At 38.8% G+C, this 23,607-nt stretch overlaps 1 protein-coding gene across 5 annotated transcripts in view; it reads left to right on the top strand.

Moving 5' to 3' along the window:
- Positions 1–23,607, top strand: part of BIN1 (bridging integrator 1) — a 124,490-nt gene that overhangs the window by 43,219 nt on the left and 57,664 nt on the right. For all 5 annotated transcript variants that reach the window (XM_070951913.1, XM_070952144.1, XM_070951992.1 and 2 more), the window contains exon 2: positions 15,847–15,927. In XM_070951913.1, coding sequence (XP_070808014.1) covers positions 15,847–15,927 — 81 coding nt within the window. The remainder of the gene's footprint in view (positions 1–15,846; positions 15,928–23,607) is intronic.

Raw genomic sequence — 23,607 nt, 5'->3', positions numbered from 1 at the left:
TACCACTGAGTACATGGTGTCATAAACAAGAGATGGAGTCCTTGAATATAGGGTGGGCAAAGTCCAATGTTTTTGTCTCTATTTATAAAAGTATGCCTAGAGATTGGAGAGTATCTCCATTCTGTGGTCATTCATATCTGTTTCTGGAAGTTGAGTGCTGTCTGGGTTTGGACAAAATGCTGAACTGCAGCATCTAAAATGGGCTGTGCTTTGGACTGTGTTTAAGGTTCTCCACAGAGATCTGGATTCAGATTCTGGACTACATATTTTCATGCTTCATTTTTAGGAATAGAAAGAATGCAAGTCTACTTCAAAAAGTTCTCAGATCAGCCAGTGAATCTTCAATCTGTAGTATCCCTCCTGAACTGCCAATAGTATTGACACCATGTGGAGAACTTCATATTTTTGCTTTAAAGTTGAAGTCAGACCACTACACGTCTTTAATATTTTCAACTGTCCAAGAAATTAGACCGTAACAACTTTCTGTTACTCTTTATCGATTCCTCCCCCCCATTTCTACACATGCACAATTTATTGTAAAATGTTTGATATTTATATTTCTTAAGATTCCTACTCCCAAACGGGAATGGATCTCCTTCATGCCTTCCCAGCCATCTTCAGCTTTCACAAACGTAAATACTTCTTTCTCACTTCTTTCTCTAGCATGCCTTTAAAACAACAACAGCTGCAATGAATGCAGCCAATGAAGAAATGTCTCAACAGGGCTTCTATTGAGCTGCAGTGGCAAAAGCTTTTCATTGTGCATTTCTGCAGCCCAGCTGGCAATGACAGCTCCTGTCCTCCTGCATGTCATATATTCCGCATCTGTCACCGCTCTTTGAATCCAGAACTGAGCAAATAAGGCTCCATATCCAAGCTTGGTAATTGGGCACTTTCCCAAGGTTGACAAAAATAAAACTTGCTGAGCTTTAAATCGATTCTGTGTTATCCGAGAACCTGAAGCATTTATAGAGAGCAGAAGTGAGTGTAACTGGATCTGCTAAAACGAGGCAGGAAAGAAAAAAAAAAGCTATTGCTGGGCATTTCCTATATTTCTCAGAGAAAACCCAGTATTGAAAATATTGATCCAGAGCTAAATGCGTCTGCCAAGCTGATTCACAAAATGAATGCAAGGTTATTTAAGTTTTGACTGGAATGCTGTAATAGTAGGAAATACAGCTAATGTGACTAAGGAGTCTCTCTGTGCTGGAAAACCCTTAACACTCTTGGGATAATTCAAGCTGTTTTCGCAAAAAGTCTTTCCTATCATTTCAATACTGATTTCATGCACATTTAATGAACTCTGTACAGGTAATTCTCGACTTACAATTTTTCATTTAGTGACTGTTCAAAATTACTGAAAAAAGTGACTGATGATCATTTTTTTTAACTCAACCATTGCAGAGCCCCATAGTCATGTGATCAAAATTTGGATGCTTGGCAACTGGCTCATATAATGATTGCAGTGTCCCAGGATCGTGTGATCAATCTTTGCAAGAGTCTAACGAGCAAAATCAATGTGGGAGCCAGATTCAGTTTATACCCATATCACTAACTTAACAACAGTGGCAAGAAAGGTCATAAAATGGGGCAAGACTCACTTAACAATTGTTTTGCTTAGCAATAAAAAAATTGGGTTCAACTGTGGTCGTACATTGAGGACTACCTTATTCCCAGTGTTGGGTGGGGATGGGGATGGGGATGAAGTCTTGCAAAATCTATGCACTTGGAAGTGAAAATAAGTGGGTATGAAATCTTTGTTGTCTGCGGGCAAATGGTAAGCAAAATTAAGAAAATAAAAAAAAGTTCTGGAATTATTCAAAATTAGGGATCAGATGACGATGGCACTGGAGAGGGCATTTTTAGAATATTATTTCCCATTGTCACACTTTGACTCACACACTCTTCATGCTTGCAGGCAGCAATCTTATGAGTAAGTCAGATGAATCTGAAAGGGGATTGTGTTTCGGGTTTTTTTAATGTAAGGTTGCTGCACAAGTTAGACAACATTTGTGTGACTAATGAAAGTTAGTCTGGGCAGCTGCCCTATCTTCACCAACTTCAACTTTCTCTCACAACCCCACAGTTGTTGTGATTTGATACAGTTTAGTGTCTGCGTATTAGAGCAATGCATGCTTCAAAAAGGATTCAGAAGTGTGTTAGATCTTGTGCAAGCATAGCATCTCTCTGCTACTCATTCAATGATTTTTCAGGCTTCTGGATAAGCCTGGAAATAGATAGGGCCTCCATAAAAGTCTCATGAGTTGGGCATATAAGTCTCCAAGCTACATGGCATTCTGAGATCATGTTTCAGACTGGAAAGAATATCAGTAAAGCTCTTAAACCCATTCTACTTTGTTCTGCTGAGACAGGTGTTTGGCTTCCTTGATAGTTTTTGTCTTGTTTTTTTGCATTTGGGGTGCTTGACAATGAACGCGTGGAATAATTTAGATGAAGGCCACTTGCATATTAACTGTGCAAGAAAACAGAATAAGAAGCATTAGAATCCTCCGGTAATATTCTTCTGCCCATTCCCTCCATAGTTAAACTTTATAAATAGATGCAATGTGAACAGCCTTGGTAACCGAGGCTTCCCCAAGAGACTGACATTGGTTCAGAGAAATGTCAATGCCTAATTTAGAAAGCCAATTGGACATAGGAATGAAGGCTTAAATAGTCTCCCCCCACCATTACTTTTGATGACGCTGGAGCCTATACCCAGAGGTGAAAAAAACCCAAGCCATTTTAATTGTGTACTCTTCAGTCCGGCTATCACAAGAAAATCTGCTTGAAGCGGCCATAAACAAGGAAAAAAACCAATCACTAATGAAAGAATGCGTGTCACTAAAGCTGAGAGTCCTCTTTTTAAGAAAGGCTAGTTTGGAATAAAAAGTAATGTTGAATTCTGGTTGTTGGTTCTGCATTGGAAAAAGTCATGTATTCACAGAAGGAGTACATGCTAACCAAATCAAGGTTCCAGTTTTTTACCTTGAGGGGAAACTTGGTCAAGGAAGTTGTTAAAATGACTTTGGTTTTATTTTAATTATCTTCTTGCTTAGAGATAATGCAATGTCATTTTCCTGATGACACATTTGTCCCAGAAGCACAACAAATTAAATGGTCCCTCCATCCTTCTGACAAAGACTCGAGTAGGCTAGGGTACTATGAGTAGTTGATATGTCTGTCAGGGGTGGGTTCTACTTACCTTTACTACTGGTTCACAACAGGATTGCGTGCGCGTGCTTGCTTCGCTCGTGTGCCTTGCTTCCGCATGCGTAGATCGCCAATGACAACATCCAGGGCAGTGGGCAGGGCCTCCTGCCGGTTTTACTACTGGTTCTTGCAAACCGGTCCGAACCGGGGGGAACCCATCACTGATGTCTGTGTATCTGTACAGAAAGCTGTTTTGGAATGGTCAGGCAACATTTATTTTACTGTAGAATTTCAGCATTCAGTTCTTTAATACAGCCATTCATAAGCCTTACGTGCTCTCGCTTGTACTTCTGGAATTGTATATTTTTGTGATCATCCTGCCAATGCAACTAGGGGTCCATCTCAACACTTTGAATATGCAAAGCTGATGAGTCCAGTGTGCATTTTTGGGTCAAACCTTACTTTTTAGTTCTACATAATTGGAAGCTCTTTACATCTCTCGACAATGAATGAATAGATACCAGGTTAAGCACAAGTCTTGGCCCAGACATTTGCTGCTTTTAAAAATGTGAGATGAGGAGCTTTTGCAGTGGTTCATTTTTCTACTGGAATCTGAAGCATTTTATTTCACTATGCCATTATCTTTCTCCTGCCTCTAATTAGCTAACTAAAGCAAGTCTGACATAACCCAGTCCTACTGAAAAGAGATCAAACTTTGACAGTATTGCTCTCTTCACCCTGGCACCCTACTTAAGCTAGTGAACAGGAGTCCTTCCTTTGAGAAAGAGTTATCTAGATTTTTTTCTTTAAATTTGATTAATTAGCTTTATTTAGAGGAAGACAGAGAAAGGGAGGCTCAGCTTTACTGTGTGAGTAAGCCTGAAGTAAAGGGCTTGCTCTTAGACTAGTCCTTCATAACATAATATATGTTACTATTTTTGCTTATATAATATATGTGTTAGACATTTTGTTTTAAAAAATGAGACACAATGCATCACGTGTGTCATTCCAAGAAGAGGTCAACGTTGCCTGGCAACAAGGCAGACCAGAAATATTAAACAAAAGAAAGTGTTCAATGCGTGATGAATTCCTCAATATTTGGAGCTTGCTTTTAAAGCTGGTTTTCAAAATTGAGGTTCTTAAATTGGAGCAACACAATGTTTTATGCTGGTTTAGTACAAATGTCATCAGATGTTTGTTTGTTTGTTAAGGTAAGGAGATGGTTATGCTGCCCTTTCCATATTCCTGCTATCTGCCATGTAAGAAGTGCAAGAGGAATAGTTCAAGGCTTTAATGAGGTGAAATTCTTGAAGATATCTAACTGAAACATGGGGAAAAAAAATCTATGTGCTGTAAAGCACTTACCATCCCTGCTCTTTTCTTCCTGAAAATGTCTGTCATCCCTATTATTGCCATCTCTCATCTTCCACAAAATGAAGGGGTAATAAGTGTTTTAGTACTTTTTCATTATAGTCTCTGGACTATTCAGTTGGATTTTTAACCAAACTTCGAATCAGCTTTAATCAGATATCAAAAGTGCAAGTTGAGTTGAATCATTTCAAGTCTTCAGTTTAAATCAAATTAAGATTGATTTGCACGGGGCAGAGGCCACATTTTGAGAAAAAAAATGGATGGTCAATTAGTGTTTGTTAATTAAAATTATTGTCAAATTTCCGACTGACAAACCCAACCAAAGCAAGCATGGCTGAGACGATCCAGTCTCTTAATGCAAAACTTTATTGAGTGCATCATTTTGGCAAAGATGAGGACAAAACCACATCTAACCATTTCCTGCACAAACCCATATAGTTAAAGTTCAGGTTCTTCCTCCCCCTTATTAGACCAGGTCACATTGTCCAATGGAGTCTCCTGGTATTGTTGTGAGAAAGTCTTTTGGCTCTGGTAAACACCTGCTGAAATGTTCTTGGTTCTCACAGCTGGCATCTTGATGTCTGGAACCTAAGTTCTATCTACCCCTTCCCTTCCGCCATAGTTCATTGGCAAGCTGAGAAGCGATAATATTTGCAACAGCAAGAGCGCCTTTTGAAGCTTTACAGTTATTGCATAATCCACCTGATTTATAAAACAAACTGATTTCTATCTGCAAACGTATTTGATCACACACTCCTATATCTGCACATCTATGTGCACATAGACATTGCCTTCCTTCCGTCTCCAACATATAGAGCAAAAAAAAGGAACAAGGTAGGGGAATGAAAAGTAAATGAATTGGGCAAGAGAGAGAAAAGAAAGGAATAAATAAAATAGAGAAGCCAACAAGTTGTAGTTGGATAGGGAGAAGGAAAGCAAAGCAAAAGAAAGAAAAACCATTTGTTGGAAGCTCAACAACTGATTGAGCTGGACTTGGCAAACCTAATCGTACACATTACTTATATATTACTAACTCTGTCTTAAATCCCACTGGGTAAACTGGCTGTTACTCCCAGTCCCAAAGCACACTTAGGACTTCTAGTTCTGTGTAGTCTCCATGAAATCCCATAACTATCTACTCCAGAGGTGGGTTTCAGCAGGTTCTGACCAGTTCGGGAGAACCGGTAGCAGAAATTTTGAGTAGTTCAGAGAACCGGTAGTAAAAATTCTGTCTGGCCCCGCCCCCATCTATTCTCTGTCTCCCAAGTCCCAGCTGATTGGGAAGAAATGGGGATTTTGCAATAACCTTCCCCTGGAGTGGGGTGGAAATGGAGATTTTACAGTATTCTTCCCCTGCCATGCCCACCAAGCCACACTCACCAAGCCATGCCACGCCCACCAAGCCACACCCACAGAACCGGTAGTAAAAATTTTTGAAACCCACCACTGATCTACTCCTGTTTAATGGGCAAGTGCAATGAGAGAATGCTAGCCTACTCTCATCTACTCCCATCCTGGTTGCCCCTTCCTTCCTAGTGCTAATGATTTAGGAGAAAACCCTGCCCTTTTCTTTTGTTAAATAAGTTACTCGTTTTAACTTGACTGAACATCAGTATGGCATATCAGTTCACAATCTATTGATTTTGTTCCCTTAGTCTAGTTCACAGATTGTAGTAGTGAATTTCAAGTGTCGTGGATAATCTTAGAAGGATCAGTGCTCTGGATGAAAGAGCCTGGCTCTGGGGAAGTCTTATCCAAAATAATACAGTGGCAAAAATAATCCAGCATATTGAAGAACTGAAATTCTATTTTAATCATAGCTGTAAAATTATTTAAAACTCATTCAAAGATGTTTCACATGTCACTTTAATTGTACACTGGAGATATGGCAAGTCCCTCTATCCAAGAAAGCAAGATTTTCACAAAATACTTGTTAAATTACACTACAGAATCTTGAAACTTGGATACTTGTGTGTTTTGTCCCTTTTTAAAATCACTGATTGCATTCAAATAGTCCTCCTTGATACTTTTAATCTTTGTAATGTCTTTTGATTTAGGCAGAAACTGAGACACAAACAGTTCTTGTTCTACAGTCTTCTTCAAACATCCATTTTTATTCCTGGGCTCAGAGGATTTCACTATATTTTATTTGAAGGGAAAGAATGCCTGGACAATTGTCCAGCTTGCAAGCACCATAAATGCAAGTGATTAGCTGCTGTGCAAAACAACAAAAAAAAAAAACAACAAAAAAAAAACCCCCAACAATGTCAACAACAAAACAAAAATCCAAAACAGTACTTAGAGGGGCTTTGGCCTGATCCAGACAGTGTGTTGTCATGTTATTGGGGTCAGTTTCCAGCCTATGTGTTATTGCTGTAATTAAAACTGTTGACCTTCAACAGGTCTGTGGTAAAATAAAGATACAAGGAGGGCTTCACTAAATTACATGCAACCACATCAAAACTTTATCTCTCTGCTGCATATATATGATGGGGTGGATGGCTTGGTGATTAAAGATGCTGAGTTTGTCAGCTGCAGAGCTGACATTTTGGGTTTGAGACCTGAGTGCCATGTGACAGGGTAAGCTCCTGTTACTTACCTCAGCTCCTGCCCACCTAGCAGTTTGAAAGCATGCAAATGCCAGTAGATTAATAGACACCATTTTGGTGGGAAGGTAACAGCATTCTTTTTTAAAAAAAGTTTTTTTATTAATAATTCAAATTTAAAAACAGTGGACATGGTTTGACATCTCTGGTTTCTAACATTTCTGTCTAATTCCAATTAATAAGTAATATGTTCCTTAATCTATAAACAAATCTACATATATTTTACATCCTTACATGTCAAGCATACTACATAATCCCTCCTAAGCAACTACATCCATATCCAATAAACCTATATCTCATTCACAAGTTCAATAAACATTGACATATACATTTTTAGACATTCACTACACCTTCTTCTTGGCGTTCTTCCTCTTGTCTAACCATTCATAAAATTTAGTCCAGATTTTGTAATATGTTGATTCACTTTTATTTTTGAGTTCCAAAGTGAGTCTGTCCATTTTTGCACAATTGAAGATTTTACATAACACTTCTTCCTCTGAAGGTGCTTCTTTACTCTTCCATTTCTGAGCAAATGCTATTCTTGCAGCTGTTAATATATGTAATATTAGGTAGGTTACATTTTTATTATATTTACCATCTGTCATTCCCAATAAGAAAAATTCTGGTTTGACTTCTATTTTAACCGTTAAAATCTCTTCTGGACAGCTCTTTATTTGATGCCAAAAACTTTTTGCTTTTGAGCACTCCCACCACATATGGTAATAGGACCCTGGGATCATCTCACATTTCCAACATCTTGAAGAATATTTTTTGCTAATTTTTGTCAATCTTGGGGGTGGGAAGTGCCAGAAGGTAACAGCATTCTGTGCGCCTTTGGCTTATAGCCACGTTAGCCACATGACCATGGAAATTATCTTCGGACGATGCTGACTCCCTCGGCCAAGAAACAGAGATGAGCACCCTGCTCTAGAGTCGGACACAATTGACAGGGAAACCTTTACCTTTCTACGTATGTGTGATCTTCTCCTTTTCCTTCTTTCATGCAGCAAATTCCTTTATCCCTTCCCCCTCAAGCCAATACTGAAAGTTACGCTGATTGTCTTTTTCAACATAATCTTTGCGTAGGCAGATCTGCTTCATTAATACCTGCAATTAATCTGACACTGCAACCCAAGTAAAGTCTTAGATTTTTGTCTGATCTCATAGGTTATGCATGATGGCGTTACACTGGGACACTAGGAGAGGGCAAACCCACGTTGCTGAGGAATATTAATATTTGACACCATTTGTACTCCTTCAGGGAATGGGTGTTATCCTGTGAGCTCACTGATAATTAATGGGAAATGAGCATATTACTGCATATTTCTGTTCCCAGCTGTTGTGTCAGCTAAAACTCTCATGCTGAGTCCCTGTCTGAGTTCAGTTTTTGATTTAAATACACATGTGTGAGAGAGATGGTTGGCTGAACTATTCAATTCTGCTCTGAGTTGAGTCCCATTCCAGTTCCTGAAGGCTGGGAGCTGCCTGTTGTTAACAGCTAGCAGCATCTTTCTGCTTTGATGCATCCACATGTTTTCTGTTTTAGTCTTCTTGGAACTGTAAGACTTTGTCTTTATAAATTGTGCAGCTGCTGTGTTTTATGCCTTTTCAGAATCAGTCTCTTCTAGAGATTTTAAATTTTAGGAGAAAATCCTGCGTAGAATTTTCACATTAAAAATATAGACTTGGTGATCACTGGGGTTTTCTTAATGCTATAATGTGAATAGGGGTAGGGGTATGTAGTGTGACTAGGGGTATATTATGTGCAAGGTGTTTGATGTTATCAGAGATGGAAGGGCATCTGAAAAGCATATTTTCTTTTGCTGTCTACTTTTTAAGCACTTTCATGGAAGCCATTTTGAATGTCTACTATGTCTTCTTCTTGTGCCATACCCGTCATCGGACGTTGGCGATCATGTTAGAATATCTACTGCTTGACAGAAATCTTTTCAATACATATGAATTATATACCGTGTTTCCCTGAAAATAGGACCCTCTTTTATATTTTTTTGAACCCTGAAATAAGCGCTTGGCCTTACTGCCATGCGCTCAAAAGCCCGATTGGGCTTATTATCAGGGGATGTCTTATTTTGGGGGAAACAGGGTAGATATCTTGCATGCAGTCAGATCTAATGCAATTACTACCAATATATATTCTGATCTATATCATTAATCATAACAGTTTCCTTCTAGGATTCAGGTAAAATAGCATCACAAAACCTGATATAAAATAAATACTAGCTCAAATTTGCAGATAAATACAAATGTTTATCTATTTTGTGTTCTCTATTTTTTTCTTCTCATTGCTTCTCCAAGTATAGTACCTCAGGCTAGTTTACATAATTTTTGATTTACTTATTAATCTCAGTCTCTTTCACCATCTCCTTTTCAAAGATCCTGAGAGATATATTTGACTGAGGCAGAGATTAAAGGAACTTCCTCAAAGCCTCCCAGTGCAATGCTGTGGAAGAATGATTTAAATCTAGGTCTCTACAAATTCTTGAAATTGTATTTGCTTAAGTATTTTAACCTGATTTTTTTTTGAGTTTATAGGACAGTGATGGCTAACCTTTTTGCCATCGCGTGCCAAAAGCGGGGGGAGTGCAGGGGTGCCACGGGTGCATGTGCCCACACCCATAATTCAGTGCACCCTGCCCCACCGTGCATGTGCGTGCGACCCCCCGCGCTCTCCCTGCTATTGGCACGCGATGGCACAGTGGGATTGGAAGGCCCGTTTTTTCGCCCTCCCCAGGCTCCAGAGCCTTTCTAGGAGCCTGGGGAGGGCAAAAACAGCCTTCCCCAACCCCACCAGAGGCCCTCTGGAGGCTGAAAACAGCCCATTTCCTGATTTCCAGTGGGCCCGGAAGACCCAAAAATCAGCTGGCCTGCATGTGAATGTGTGCTGGAGCTGAGCTAGGGCAATGCTCACGTGCCCACAGATATGGCTCCGTGTGTCACCTGTGGCACGCGTGCCATAGGTTCGCCATCACGGTTATAGGATAAGCCGATATGTGGTTGTTTTCTATAAGGACATACCAAATATATATGATTAACTCTGGACCAAGTAAAACACATTGAACATGTTTTACTTGGTCTAGACTCTAGAGTTTAATGCATTTAATGGATTTTTTTTTCAAAATGAAAATAGCCACAGGGTGCTATTCCTCACAGGCAGTGAGGAAAGGGGGAATATAGTTAATTATTAGAATCATAGTAAGCATGGAAGGAAACTTTAATCTTTTCAGAAATTTGTTCCTTCCAGGCTATTTTTTGGCAACAGGAAGAAGCTGCTATTGGTATCAAAAAGAACTTTTCCCAGTGGTAATTGTGATTTTGCAAGAACAGGTTTTTTGGGGAGACAACAGGAAAGGAAGAAAAACATAGCTTGAATGAGCTTGCTGCAATTCAGTCAGTGGCTGATCTGTGCTTCAGATTCAGTCCCAAAAAGTGCTTCAGAGGACATGGGAAGCAATGTTCTGTAGCTTTTTAAAGCAACCACTTCTTTTTGTGAGAATCACATGGCAGCTGAAGAGAGTAACTATGCAGTCTCAGGAAATGATGCTACAGCTTCAAGTGGACAGTTACAGATAGATGGTACATTTGTGCTGCCATCGGCTTTGAAAAACCTTTTCTGAATTTTAACAAGGGTGTTATATATCCGTAATAATTATATTTGATTTTTTAGAAGTACAGTCATTTTACCACAATTTGGCACTCTTGACTATAATTAATTCCTAGTAGTATGTGCTTTCAAGGCACTGATACTTCAGATCAGTGGTGGGTTTCAAAAAATTTTCCTACTAGTTCTGGGGTGTGGCTTGGTGGGTGTGGCGTGGCTTGGTGGGTGTGGCTTGGTGGGCATGGCAGGGGAAGGATACTGTAAAATCTCCATTCCAACCCCAATCCAGGGGAAGGTTACTGCAAAAATCTCCATTTCCTCCCAATCAGCTGGGACTTGGGAAGCAGAGAATAGATGGCGACAGGGCCAGTCAGAATTTTTACTACTGGTTCTCCGAATTACTCAAAATTTCCACTACCAGTTCTCCAGAACTGGTCAGAACCTCCTGAAACCCACCTCTGCTGCAGATGTGTATTGTTATTGTGTGGTTTGTGAATCCAACTGAAGTTTATAATAAACAGTGCTTAAACAAATGATCTGAACTTGGAAGTTTTCAACTGGTGTCTTCTTGCATTTTGTATGTATACTATTTTTATAGGGGAAACTTTTCAGATATTACAACATAGTCACAATATTTACTTGGGTTAAATAAACTTTTACCTATTTTGAAAAATAATCATTTTACAAAGCCAATACATATTTTGCTAAAAGAATAATCAGGATGAGGATAATATCCAGAATCCCCAGAACCATACAACTACCAATATTAAATGCTCATTAAAAACATTGGTTTTTTTTTTTTAAAATGATATTCTACATCTCTGTCTTCTGATGGGAAAAAGTCCAACTGGGCATGACTTTGCATTTCTTGAAATTTGAATATTAAACCAGATTATTCAAAAGATCCTTGCTGAATATTTACATGTATTAATCCACTGAATGTGGAAAAAAGAGTACAGAAGCAAACTGTTGATACAGGTTGAGTCTATTTTTTTCTATGATTATAATACATAAACTTGACATTCTGAGAACCTTTTTATTTTGCTTTACTTAATTAACTGTTGTAATGAAATCAAATGGTAGTTTCATTTTATTTACCTTATAAAAAAGAATGTGTAGATATCTAGCTTAACTGATCCAAATTTGTGAGTTTCTAAAAGGATAATAAAGGTTGGTACAATCTGCTGGCTAAGGTTTGGCATATGGTTGAAATTATTTTCTATGAGTAAGAGTTGCTGCCTGGTCTATTTTTTATGATTTCAAGAAGGCAAAAGCTAGGTAGGGTCATACCTCTTTAGTTTTGGGATGGGAGACTATCAGGACATCTCAGGTTTACAGGCAAATTCATGAAATCAAAAACACATCCCGGAAGATTGCAGGGGCAAACCCATCAGAAATCATCACTAAGATAACAGCCTGTGTCTGCTACATATACTCTGCAACCTTCCAAAGGCAGAGAACAATAAAGAGAATAACACTGAAAACAAGTAAATTGGCACTGCAGTTACTATGCTTTTTAATTCACTGTGGTTTAAGAAGAGGTTAAACATCGAGTAGAAAGAAATGCAAGTAAGAGAAACATTTGCTTTGAAAAGTGTTAAAGTTACAATTTAGGACAGAGATTGCACTCTTTGTGCTTATGCTAGGAAATCTGGCAAAGTAACGACAAAGGAGAAGTCAATTGGGATCATATGACAAGCTCAGGAAAGACTGACAAACAGTAACAGAATCCCAGGGCATAGAAAAAGGTTTCTGAAGAGGGTGATGCTGAACTAGCCACCCACTCAGTCATTAAATACCAGCCTTAAGTAGTACTCTTGTGCACACGGATAAAATGAAACTCTGAAAATCAGGATTACAAAGTCAGCTGCCTGCACATATGTGCGTAGGATCAAATTCAAAATTGTAGTGTAAATTGATTAGGAATTTTGATTTGTCTCTAATTATGCAGTCTTTCAACAATCAATCTGTAGTAGAGTAGGAAGTAGGAATTTCTTAACAGAAATGAGAGCTTGTAGGAACTGGTTTATTCCTTGACCCCTTCCATCCTCTCTGGGAATTATCAGTGCTAGGCTAAATGAGTACACTTCTATATCCACTATTTTTTTTTAACCATTTCCCTAAGTACTCTTCTTCTATCTCCATGGCAGTTTCTCAGGCCCCATAGCTTTACTCCTTATTCTAATATTTTGGAGAAACATATTTTCTAAAGAAGTTTCCAAACGAAGAGCAAAGAAATGAGCAAATTCTTTACTCTTCTATGCATGAGAACGGAAGAAATCAGTAACACGGTCTGTAACTTGCAATAATTTATGTGCAGAAAAACATTCTATAGTTTATTGCTTATGAATACACATGTACACTGGGGGCACAATGGCTCAGTGGTTAAAGACACTGAGCTTGTTAACTGGAAAGCTGACAGCCCAGATTCGAGACCTGAGTGCTTTACGATGGGGTGAGTTCACATCCTTGCCCCAGCTCCTGCCCACCAAAAGCGTGCAAATGCAAGTAGATAAATAGGTACCACTTTGATGGAAAGATAACAGCATTCCGTGCAGAAGTAGGTTTCAGCAGGTTCTGATAAGTTCTGGAGAACCAGTAGCGGAAATTTTGAGTAGTTCGGAGAACCGGTAGTAAAAATTCTGACTGGTCCCACTCCCATCTATTCTCTGCCTCCCAAATCCCAGCTGATCGGGAGGAAATGGGGATTTTGCAGTAACCTTCCCCTGGAGTGGGGAGGGAATGGAGATTTTATAGTATCCTTCCCCGGTAGTAAAAAATTTTGAAACCTACCACTGGTTCCGTGTGCTTTGGCGTATAGTTATGCTGGCCACCTGACAACAGAAATGTCTTCGGAAAATACTGGCTCACTTGGCTAAGAAATGGAGATGAGTACTGCTCCCTAGAGTCAGACACAACTAGGCTGGGGTATACTTTTTCCATAGTAGCATACAAATAGTTTGATGGCATAGCTGTGCAGGAACTCACTGTCTGTGGACTGTTTTGAGTTTTTGCTTGTTAAACACTCTCTCTCTCTCTCTCCCCCCCTCCCCCTCCCTCTCCCTCTCCCTCCCTCTCTCTCTCTTTCTCTCTCTCTCACACACAATTAAATTAATTAAAATAAACTTGGCAAATGGTCATACCTGGTCTTTGTTATAGCTGGTTATTGCATCAACATGTATTGGTTTTTGGAGTGCATACAAAATAGATTACATGTTCACTTAAAAAAAATACATAATGTCTAAAGCCGTCATCAGTGTATGAAGGGGAAGGGGCAGGCAATTAAAGTCAACAACAGACACTGTGGCTAGTATTGCTTGTGTCTGTGCAGTCATTCAAGACAGCCAGGCAGCCAGCCCTGAGTTAGCTTTTGTAGGCCACCCGCCATGGCAGCAGCACACTTGACTCCATACAAAGAGCTCTAATAGGAAATGGCTGATAAATGAAGTGTCTTGATTAAATTTTACTTTGCCTCAAATGGTGTGTGAACTGCATTGTTAAAAAGGGTCTCTCAATGCTAAGAGAGGCCTGGCTGATTGCCATGGTTATTCTGGTCCTTCCTGATGACAGAATCACGTCCCTATGACAGGAGTCTCCGGAGGCTATTTCTAATCCTAGACAGAAGTGTATTCAATTCTCATAAATCCAAGAGTGATAACTCTGTGCTCTGCATATGAACTTAATCCTTCTGTATTTCACAAAAGAACCATTTTGTAGGGAAGATGCCCTAATGTTTTTGCAGGGGGATCAGAATTGCACTGCACAGGGTTGCTTTCCTATTCTTTTGACTTTTCAGTGCCATGCCTCTCTAATTAAATTTCAGCAAATTAATTTAATTAAAAACCTGCAGCCCACACAGTTTCCCCTTTATGTTATAGAAAGCAGAGCTGAAGAAAAACTGATTGCTTTCCAGATGTTGCTAAATTACAGTTTCCAGCAGTCTTCATTATCAGTCAGCAGGCTGGCTCCTGAAAGTAACTTCTGAAAGGCCACATGTTCCCCCTCCTGTCATGGAATGTAGATGGATAAAATGGGTAGGTTCTGCCCCAATGGTCTCATTAGCCATTTCTTCTTTTTATTTTAGCAGAAAATGAAGTTGGTTAAGAAAAATGCTAAGCTTCTTTCTACATGTGATAAAGCAAAAAAATTTTTTGGAGCATGATTCATATTTTCATACAGAAAATTCTGAAAATTAAGATAAAGATGAAACCATAAATTTTCTTTTTGAGCCTAATGGAAAAAGACTTGAAGAAAAAAATTGGAACACTATATATGTTGACAGCAGAAAGATTATTATACGCACAAAAATGGAAGGACGGATGGCTGCAGAAACTGATGGAGTTGGCTGAAATGGCAAAATTGACTATTTTGATTACAGAAAAGAATATAAGTACTTTTGTTTCCACATGGGGACTGCTTCTGAACTTTGTGCTTGAAGTGGAAAAGAGTGAAACTTTGATTTTGGGTTTTACCGATTAGATTAATAGATCTTTATAGAAATGGCTAGTTTATATTATTATGAAAAAACAAAAAGTTGTGGTTTGATGTTAATACCTTATTTGACTGTAATAGAGTCGGAAGTCAATGCTTCTTTTTCTTTTTCCCAACTCTTCCTCACTTTTCTTCCCACCTTTTCTCCCCACTGCTTTCCTATTTACTTTCATATTTTGTATCTTTATTTTATCTTATAACTCAATAACAATGTTAAATTGTGAAGAAAAATGCTAAGCTCTCAGTTGAGTTTTGCACCAATCGTTTTGAAAGGATAAGCTCAGATATACGCTGAAGAGTTCTCGCTCAACCTGTGATGCTACCTTATGATGAACTGGTCCTTTGGATCATCTTCCCCTCATTTTTATGTTGGGATGACTCTCCATCCTGGTCAAAATCTTGAACTGGCTTTGGCATTTATCATAGTTGGAGCATCTGCTCTACAACGGAGTGGACTGTACTTAACCTAAACTGGGCTTCTTCCTACTCCCCATTCCTACTTTTTCTGTTATTTTTGTTTAAAATAAACAAAAAATATTGGGTTTTTTTGTGTGGTTGTGTGGTTGTAAACATTCACTTCTTCCTTGTTTTCATGTGCTTTTATAGGTCCTCCAGAAACTTGGCAAAGCGGATGAAACAAAAGATGAGCAATTTGAACAGTGTGTGCAAAATTTTAACAAACAGCTGGTAAGTGAGTTTTAAGGATTCATTCACTGATTGTTGTACACCACCCAGAATCACTTACAATGAGATGGGTGGCCATATAAATTTTATAAATATATAAATGAATAAAATTTGTTCATTTATTCTTTTAATTTATGATCTGTCTCTTTCCTTCCCTGATCTTAATTGGTACCAAACCAATGCCAGATTGTCAGGAATGGATTTGGGGTACAGTACTTCAATTCCAGCATGGTATAAAAGTTTCAAGGATTATTTGTCAAAATTTAGAGACATTGATTGATTGTTGTAACTATTCTTCCCTCCCTGTGAATAGCACACAGTATTTTAAAAATGCAGATAGCCTTCTTTTTAAAACCTCTGTGTCTTTGATGACTTACTTAATCTGCAACAGAACAGATAATTATCTTTCTTTCCCAGTTCTTGTTAGAATATAACATATGTTGCCATACAAATATAATTGAGCATTTTCTGCTCTATAATTGCAAAAATGCATCATCCAAACGTAAAATTACATTGTTATGAGAGGAAAAAAAAATAACAAAAGGTCAAACAAATTAGCCTTCTCCCAAAAGATGTGCATGGAACAGACTATATCCCATTCAACCGAACGTGTAGAAAACTTGGAGATTAAAAAAATGCAAGTAGAACAATGAACAAAAATATTGTCTTATATTGTTATAATGTCTTTGTTTACTTGGGTTCTCTTTTTTAATTTATTTATTATATAATTTAACACATTTTAGAACATATGTGGAATGTGTTTCAGGTCATATTTATGCAGAAATATTGAATAATTAAAAGTAATTAAGTAATTACTAAATTAAGCAGTTAAAGCCATACACTTTTAAGCACCACTGTAACTATTAAATTGTTTTAAAAGGAGTAGTAAATGAACTATCAGGGACTGCAAAATGCAAAGCCCATGGTCAGATGCCATATCCCCAAACACTAGTTGGTTCTGTGTGTGTGCAGAAAAGAGGTTTGGCTATTTTGAGCAAAAATCTTGCTGGTTAGGTCACCTTCTTGCTTAGTTATAAATAACACATACATTAATTTCACTGAGTATGTGATATAATTTTTGAAATCATGTGTTTTTAGCTTACATTAATGCAATAAGTAGTTTCCCTTATACTGAAATGTCAAGCCATATTTAGGAATCCATCTTGCTGCTTTTTTGTATTATAAGCATAAAGTAGACATGTTCTTCAGTACCGTATGAGCAAGTGTTTCCATTAAAATAAGTTTAAGCATGAATTTGTAGGAGATGACCAGGCTGAGCCCGAGGGAGGAGTCAAACATGTCATCCATCATGAGTCCCTGCGCTCCCACAAGATATCTAAGTCCTTGAATTCCTTTCTATTTTTAACTCTTGCTAATTTCCCTTGACCATTAGTAGTTCAGATTCTTATAGAGATCTTAAGCTTGCAATAAATCTCTATACACATTTGAACTGCCTGAATCTTCTGATTTCCCTGGTGCTTGACAAAATTCACAATACAGTGTAAGCATGGCAGAGTGGGAAAATAATGTGATTTTATGACTTTTCTTGCCACTGTTGTTACGTGAATAATTGCAGTTGTTAAGTTAGTGACATGGTTGTTAAATGAAACTGGCTTCTCCATTGAATTTGCTTGTCAAAAGCTCACAAAAGCTGTTCATATGACTCCAGTCCTGTTGTGGCCCATCAGTGGCCTGTGCAGCTAGTAGCTGATTCCGACAGCAAGGAGGCTGGTGTGGTACTGCGCCAGCAGCCTGTTCAGCTGGCACTCGAGTCGGACAATGAGGCTGGAGAAGATGTGGTGCCAGAGGCGGGATTCAGCCAGGGCCTTCAGAACCTCCAGAAGCTCCAGAACCTCCCTTAAGTGAAGAGGACGAAGAGGAGGAGCCTCTTTTTGATGCACAGGCACGCAGAGCTACCAAAAGGCAGGAGTGGTTCCTCAGGAGGAGGTCTCCTTGACAGTAAGGTTTGGGGCTAATTGGCCACTCCCTTAGCCTATTTAAGGAAGTATGACGACTGAGGCAATTTTCAGGGAACAACTTAATTCACTCTCCTTTGTGTCTGGATCTTAGTTCTTTTATCAGTGTCCTGCAAATTGCTTCTGGACTTTCTGCCAATCCTAGTAAGATTACGATTATTTATTCTTTGGATTCTTATAGGCTGTTAAGAAAGTTAATTAACAGCCTTTGTTTGAAAAAGACTGATTTAATTTAGTAAAGTAAGGTTTGTACAGACTTTGTGTGTGCTGCGTTCTTTGGGGTCTGTAGCTGGGACAGAACAAGTCCACCTGCACCCATCATAAATATGAACCAGTTGTCAGGCATCTGAATTTTGATCATGTGACCATGGAGATGCTGCAACAGTCGTAAGTGTGAAAAACAGCCATAAGTCACTTTTTTTCAGTGTCATTGGAACTTTGAACAGATACTAAATGAACTGTTGTAAATCGAGGATTACCTGTAATAAAGAAACCAAAAGTTGGTGTGAGTGTTTTGGCCCATATTTTAAATTCTAAATGTTCTGCATTTTCAAATCAACAGAAAGTTGGTCATAGCTTTTCTGGCCTTGAGATTGGGTAATGCTTGCTTAGAGTTTACAAAACTCTTCTGCCTTGCCTGAGATTCAAATTCCCATCTTGCAAGTATCAGCCTCAACCCTTACATTGCATAATTTTAGACCCTAAATTGAAAGGTTTTTCAGAAAACAACTCTTGAGGGCTTTTATTTATTTATTTATCAAATTTTAAAGAGTCACATGTGTTTTTGTAAAGGAGTACACAATCTCCCCTCTCCTCATCATGGCATTCGGTGTTTTATAAATGGTTTCTACTTGATTAATGTTAGCACTTGGATTGGCATCATGGATTTCCATTGCATCTTGAACATTTCCCATGGATCCCTCTCCATGGATTTAAATAAAAACATCTTAAAAATAAAATAAATGAAAACTTACAAGTTTACCGGCTAATATAAGGTCAAATGATGCTAAAAGCTTATATGATCTTTTAGGGAAAAAAAAAAAAAAACCATTGCAATTTCTTTAAAAGTCAGTGTTCTTGGTTGGATTCTCATGAGAATTCAGCATTCTTGTTCAGGATCATTTGAGATCAGGGTAAAATTGCTGAAATCTCACAGGATATCACAAGAACACCCCCCCCCCGGGAAAAATATTTGATGCCAGAAAAACAAAGTTTACCCTTATATAAGAATAAAACCCAAAGGGGAATATTGATTAAATACAAAAAGAACGCCTCTTAAAAAAAAAAAAGGCTTTGTAACTACAATCATACAAAGCTTACAAAATCATACAAATACAATAATACCAAACAGAGCTGGTTTGCTAATCAATTACATGAATTGTGACAAACATAATTTTCCTAAGGAAGAACATTAGATATTTTAAAAGTAAACATAACACGACCATCTGGAAATTTATATTGTCTAACTGGTTGCCCCAAATAGAAGGAAGGATGAAGTGGTGACCAACACCTGTCACTGCAGCTGTGGTGTTCCTTTTTTTATTACTAGCTAGTCACTGCTACTCTCTGGGTAGACATGTGGCACCTTCTGGCTATAAGGCTTTTAGTTTTGTCGAGACTACCTACTTCACTGTTCATTATCCTGCCTGCTTTGGGGTTATATTTGGGTCGGAGAAACCACATTTATGCTAGCTACAGGAAATATAAGTACTAAAGGAAGTTGATCTTATGAAGCCAGAGACCTTTCTCTATTTAAACTGGAGTCGAGGAAGGGTAGAAATGGCATCTATTGAAGAATGGGCCGATTGTTTGCTGTGTTGCTGGGAAGACAAACAGACAGCTGTCTTTGCTTTGCCCTGAGCTAAGACCCTGTTTTTGTACAGTCAAGTGGGCACGAGGTCTGCTGTGAAATGGAAGGGATATAAAATTAGCTCTCTCGCTCATGCATTACACTGTCAACTTTTTCTTATTCCTGAATGGGAAGGGAATCTTGTTCTAAATACCTTGTATGTCCATTCAGAGATCTATGGGCATGCTTCCTTTCATCCTGCAAATGGCACGAGATGTACCTCCCTGTTAGCTTAGAGGCTGACCTTGATACGCGTCATGTAAACCAAACATGGGTTGACTTTTTTGGCAGAGGCTAGGACATTCCAGTAATCTGAGGTACCTCTGCAGTTTGACGAACAGCACAACTGGAGCTAAGCAGAAGAAGACTTTCTCCTTCACTTGATCTGTCCTTTGCATAGTTCTTCAGAACAGCTTCTGCTTTTTTTTTTTTTTTTTTAACTAGGATAGATTAAAATATAAGAAAATAAGCACAAACCCAGCTAGGAGCATTCTCCTATTCACTCATGCTATCATTTAAAAGGAAAAACAGCCTCCCCCCCCAACTATCAAAGCAATTACAGTGTTTCAGTGTTTGCATTGTAAAACAGCTCTCAGATGGACATTATGAACAGGAATGAATACATGTTTAAAACAAAACAAAAAGGGACATTTATTCATTCAAAATAGTAGCATTATTTTAGGGAATAGAAATATACATGAAGTCTATGGAATGCTTTAAATGTTCAAAACATAGCATATGAATATGCTTGGAAGGGGATCTTACTGTGTTGGCTAAGAGTTGCCTTGCTCACTGCACTTGCTGATTTAATCAGCAGATTCCCCACTCCCCCCCCCCCATTATTCCTTCAACAAATAGTTACATTTGGAACTGCTTAACTTCTTCAGTTGTAGTGGGAGTCGTTCTTGGTCGATTGACAGAGAACAGTTACGCTGTAGTCTCATAAATTCCCACTTCTGGAAATTGCTGTCTGGGAAAATATTCATGTTAAGAATATTTCCCAATAAATTAGTTTCCCATATCTAGGAACTGCAATTAAGCACAGAGCCTTCTGCCCCAGACTGTGTCTATTTTGGCAAAGGAGAGGAAAAGAAAGAAGCAAATGCTGTGAATGATCTTGCAAAGCACTTTAACAATAGTTACTGTAGATTAACGTATATAATCTAATGTATGTTCTTGCTTTGATGAGAATAACTTGTTTGTTCTCTCTGACAGTGTATTCTTTCTAGTCACTATAATTTATCTCCCATCTGTTTTATGGCATCCACCGAAGTTCTTTTAGGTATACAGAATTAATGAGCCTCAAAATCAGTGAGAATCTCAAAAAAGCAAATTGTGAGCTGGACCTGAAGTGTTCATCTGCCATATCTCTAAATAGCAAATGAAGTGTTGGTATTAAATACATCACCTTATCTTTCCTGTTCCTTTCTGTTCTGTTAATAGCATTAAACATTTGATGAGGCTCAAGACTTCATGGATGCATAATGACAGAAAGATAGTCTTTTCTGTATTCTTATGTGCCTGAGTGTCAGAGAGAAACCCAGCTGTTTCTGATCGGTCACGCTAAGCTGTCTATTCCCCATATACTCCTAAATTTGAAGAATAAGCTTAACCTGGGGAGGGAATAGAGATTTTGCAGTATCCTTCCCCTGCCACACCAAGCCCACCAAGCCACACCATGCCACGCCCACCATGCTACACCCACAGAACCGGTAGTAAAAAAATTGGATTTCACCACTGATCTATACCCATGATTAGTAGCATATGTACATAGACACTTCCTTTGTTCTTTGTCAGTCTAGTTTGCATGATAACTTCCTGTGGTAATGAATTTCATATTTTATATGCTACTTTAACAAAGTGCTTCATTTTATTTTTCTGTATGTCCCATCATACAGCTTCATTAAGTGACCTTGGATTTTAGTACTATGTGGGAAGGAAAAAAAATCTGTTCCAGTCACTTTCTCTATAATAGGCAAAATTCTGTGTCTCTCTCATATGATCCCTTTTACTTAGCTATAATGCTATTTCTTATCTCGTTATAGCATTAGAGCTGATGCATTAGCCTTAGCCAGTAAAAGTGCTTCATGTTACAGTGGATACTTGTCCTAACAAAGATAGAACTAGAATACTTCCTATCTATGAGCTTTTAAGGGTACCATAATGATGCCAAAACAAATTAAACATCACTCAGCTTGATCATCCATTTGAGTTCTGTTTCTTGGTGTGCAATTAGTGTGTAACCAGAGTCCGCTGCTTTTTCAGCACTACCACTGGCATATCGTTATAGTGTTGATGGCCTCCATGATTCTGTTCTGTCCTCAACCCCACGCACACACACCAACAGACGTTCAGGAGTTAAAGACCAAACCAGCCGGCAAAATCCTTTTCCTTATGATAACGGAACTTGGCAACAACCTAGTGACTGCCTGCCAAGAGTTTATTATTTACAAAGGGGAGAGATAACTTCTCCCCACTTCTGATACATCAAAGGAAAGCAGCTCAATAATTACAATCAAGTCCAGAGATAATCCCGTCAAGACTTAAAGCAAAAGTCCAGCAATGCAGAATGGCGTGGAAGCTTTCAGCTTTGTTCGTCACAAGGTTTGACTGGCCACCACGCTCCCTTTTATATCCTGTGGGGTATGGTCCAGTGACTAGCCTAATCTCGGGCACACCCTTTCTTCTGTTGCGCACGCTTATCTCTGCGATGCTGGCATGGGTCCAGCCAAGACTCATTAGCCTCATCACTGTCCATCTGTGGCTGCGTGGACATGCTTGGCCCTGGCCCTATCTCTTGCCCTTCGGCGGACACCGAAGGCATTGCCAGAGAGGAGGGTCCTGGAGAGGGAGGCCTTGCCAACCCCTCCCCTTCACTCTCGGAGTCCTCTCCTGACGATGACACAGGCTCCGGTAACGGAGCCACAACAGATTCTCAGCATTAACTTTGGCTGGGATGCTTCTTCAAAACACGCAGAAGTGAAGGAAAGAGACACATTTTAGAGTTCAGCAGCTTTAAAACTGAAAATATTTCAACATGGCTCCAGTCGGGAGTACGGTGACTCGTGGTTAGGACACTTGATTGGAGGTTAGCAAGCCTGCGTTCGAGGCCCAAATGCTTCTGTGGGGCAGGGTGAGCTTTCGTCCTTTGCTCCAGCTCCTGCTGGGGACATGATAGGAAGCCCCAACAGGGCAATCCTTACAAGCCAGAAGCTCCTCAATGCTTCTGACATGAGTGCAAACATTTTTTAAAAAAAAATTTAAAAGATGGCTCCAGTCAATGTGCAACTGCTAAATTATACTTTTCAATTTTTATAACAAATATATTTGCATAAGCAAATCAAGTTATACATAATACAAATTTTAAACAACTAAAATTCAAATTGGCCTCAGAGTTAAGTACTGTGTTTATTTCATTCTTTTGCCAAGTATTTATTTCCCTATCCCCAGACAATTAAAGGAGAGTCTATTATTATTCCCCCCCCCCATTGCTTCAACATTTCTGGAACTGTTACATTCCTAATACATTATTTTGGGAGCTTGTATTGGCACCTATGGTGATTATGTGGAAGAATCTGTTTCTGTTCAATTTTCTGTTGACATTATGGTCTTGTTGGCATAAAGAGCAGCACAGCCTTTAGTATACCCCCGTCTCTCTCCTTCTGGAGACCTCGAATACAGAAAGAATTTGTAATTGATAGTTTCCAAAGCTAAGCTAAAGTTTGTAAACAGATTATCCCACTCATTTTATAAGGGTTTTCAGTACAATGAATGCAGAGTCAACATTAGCAACAGAATTGGTGCATATCTGAACATTTCAGAAACATATACATTTAAGCCTTGGATAATTGGAACCCT

Source organism: Pituophis catenifer, unplaced genomic scaffold, assembly GCF_029215685.1.
Source record: "Pituophis catenifer annectens isolate HBS135680 unplaced genomic scaffold, rPitCat1.0.hap2 SCAF_1, whole genome shotgun sequence".
NCBI classification, from domain to species: Eukaryota; Metazoa; Chordata; class Lepidosauria; order Squamata; family Colubridae; genus Pituophis; species Pituophis catenifer.
The sequence above is the reverse complement of the archived record's forward strand: the minus strand, read 5'-3'. Positions and strand labels throughout refer to the sequence as shown.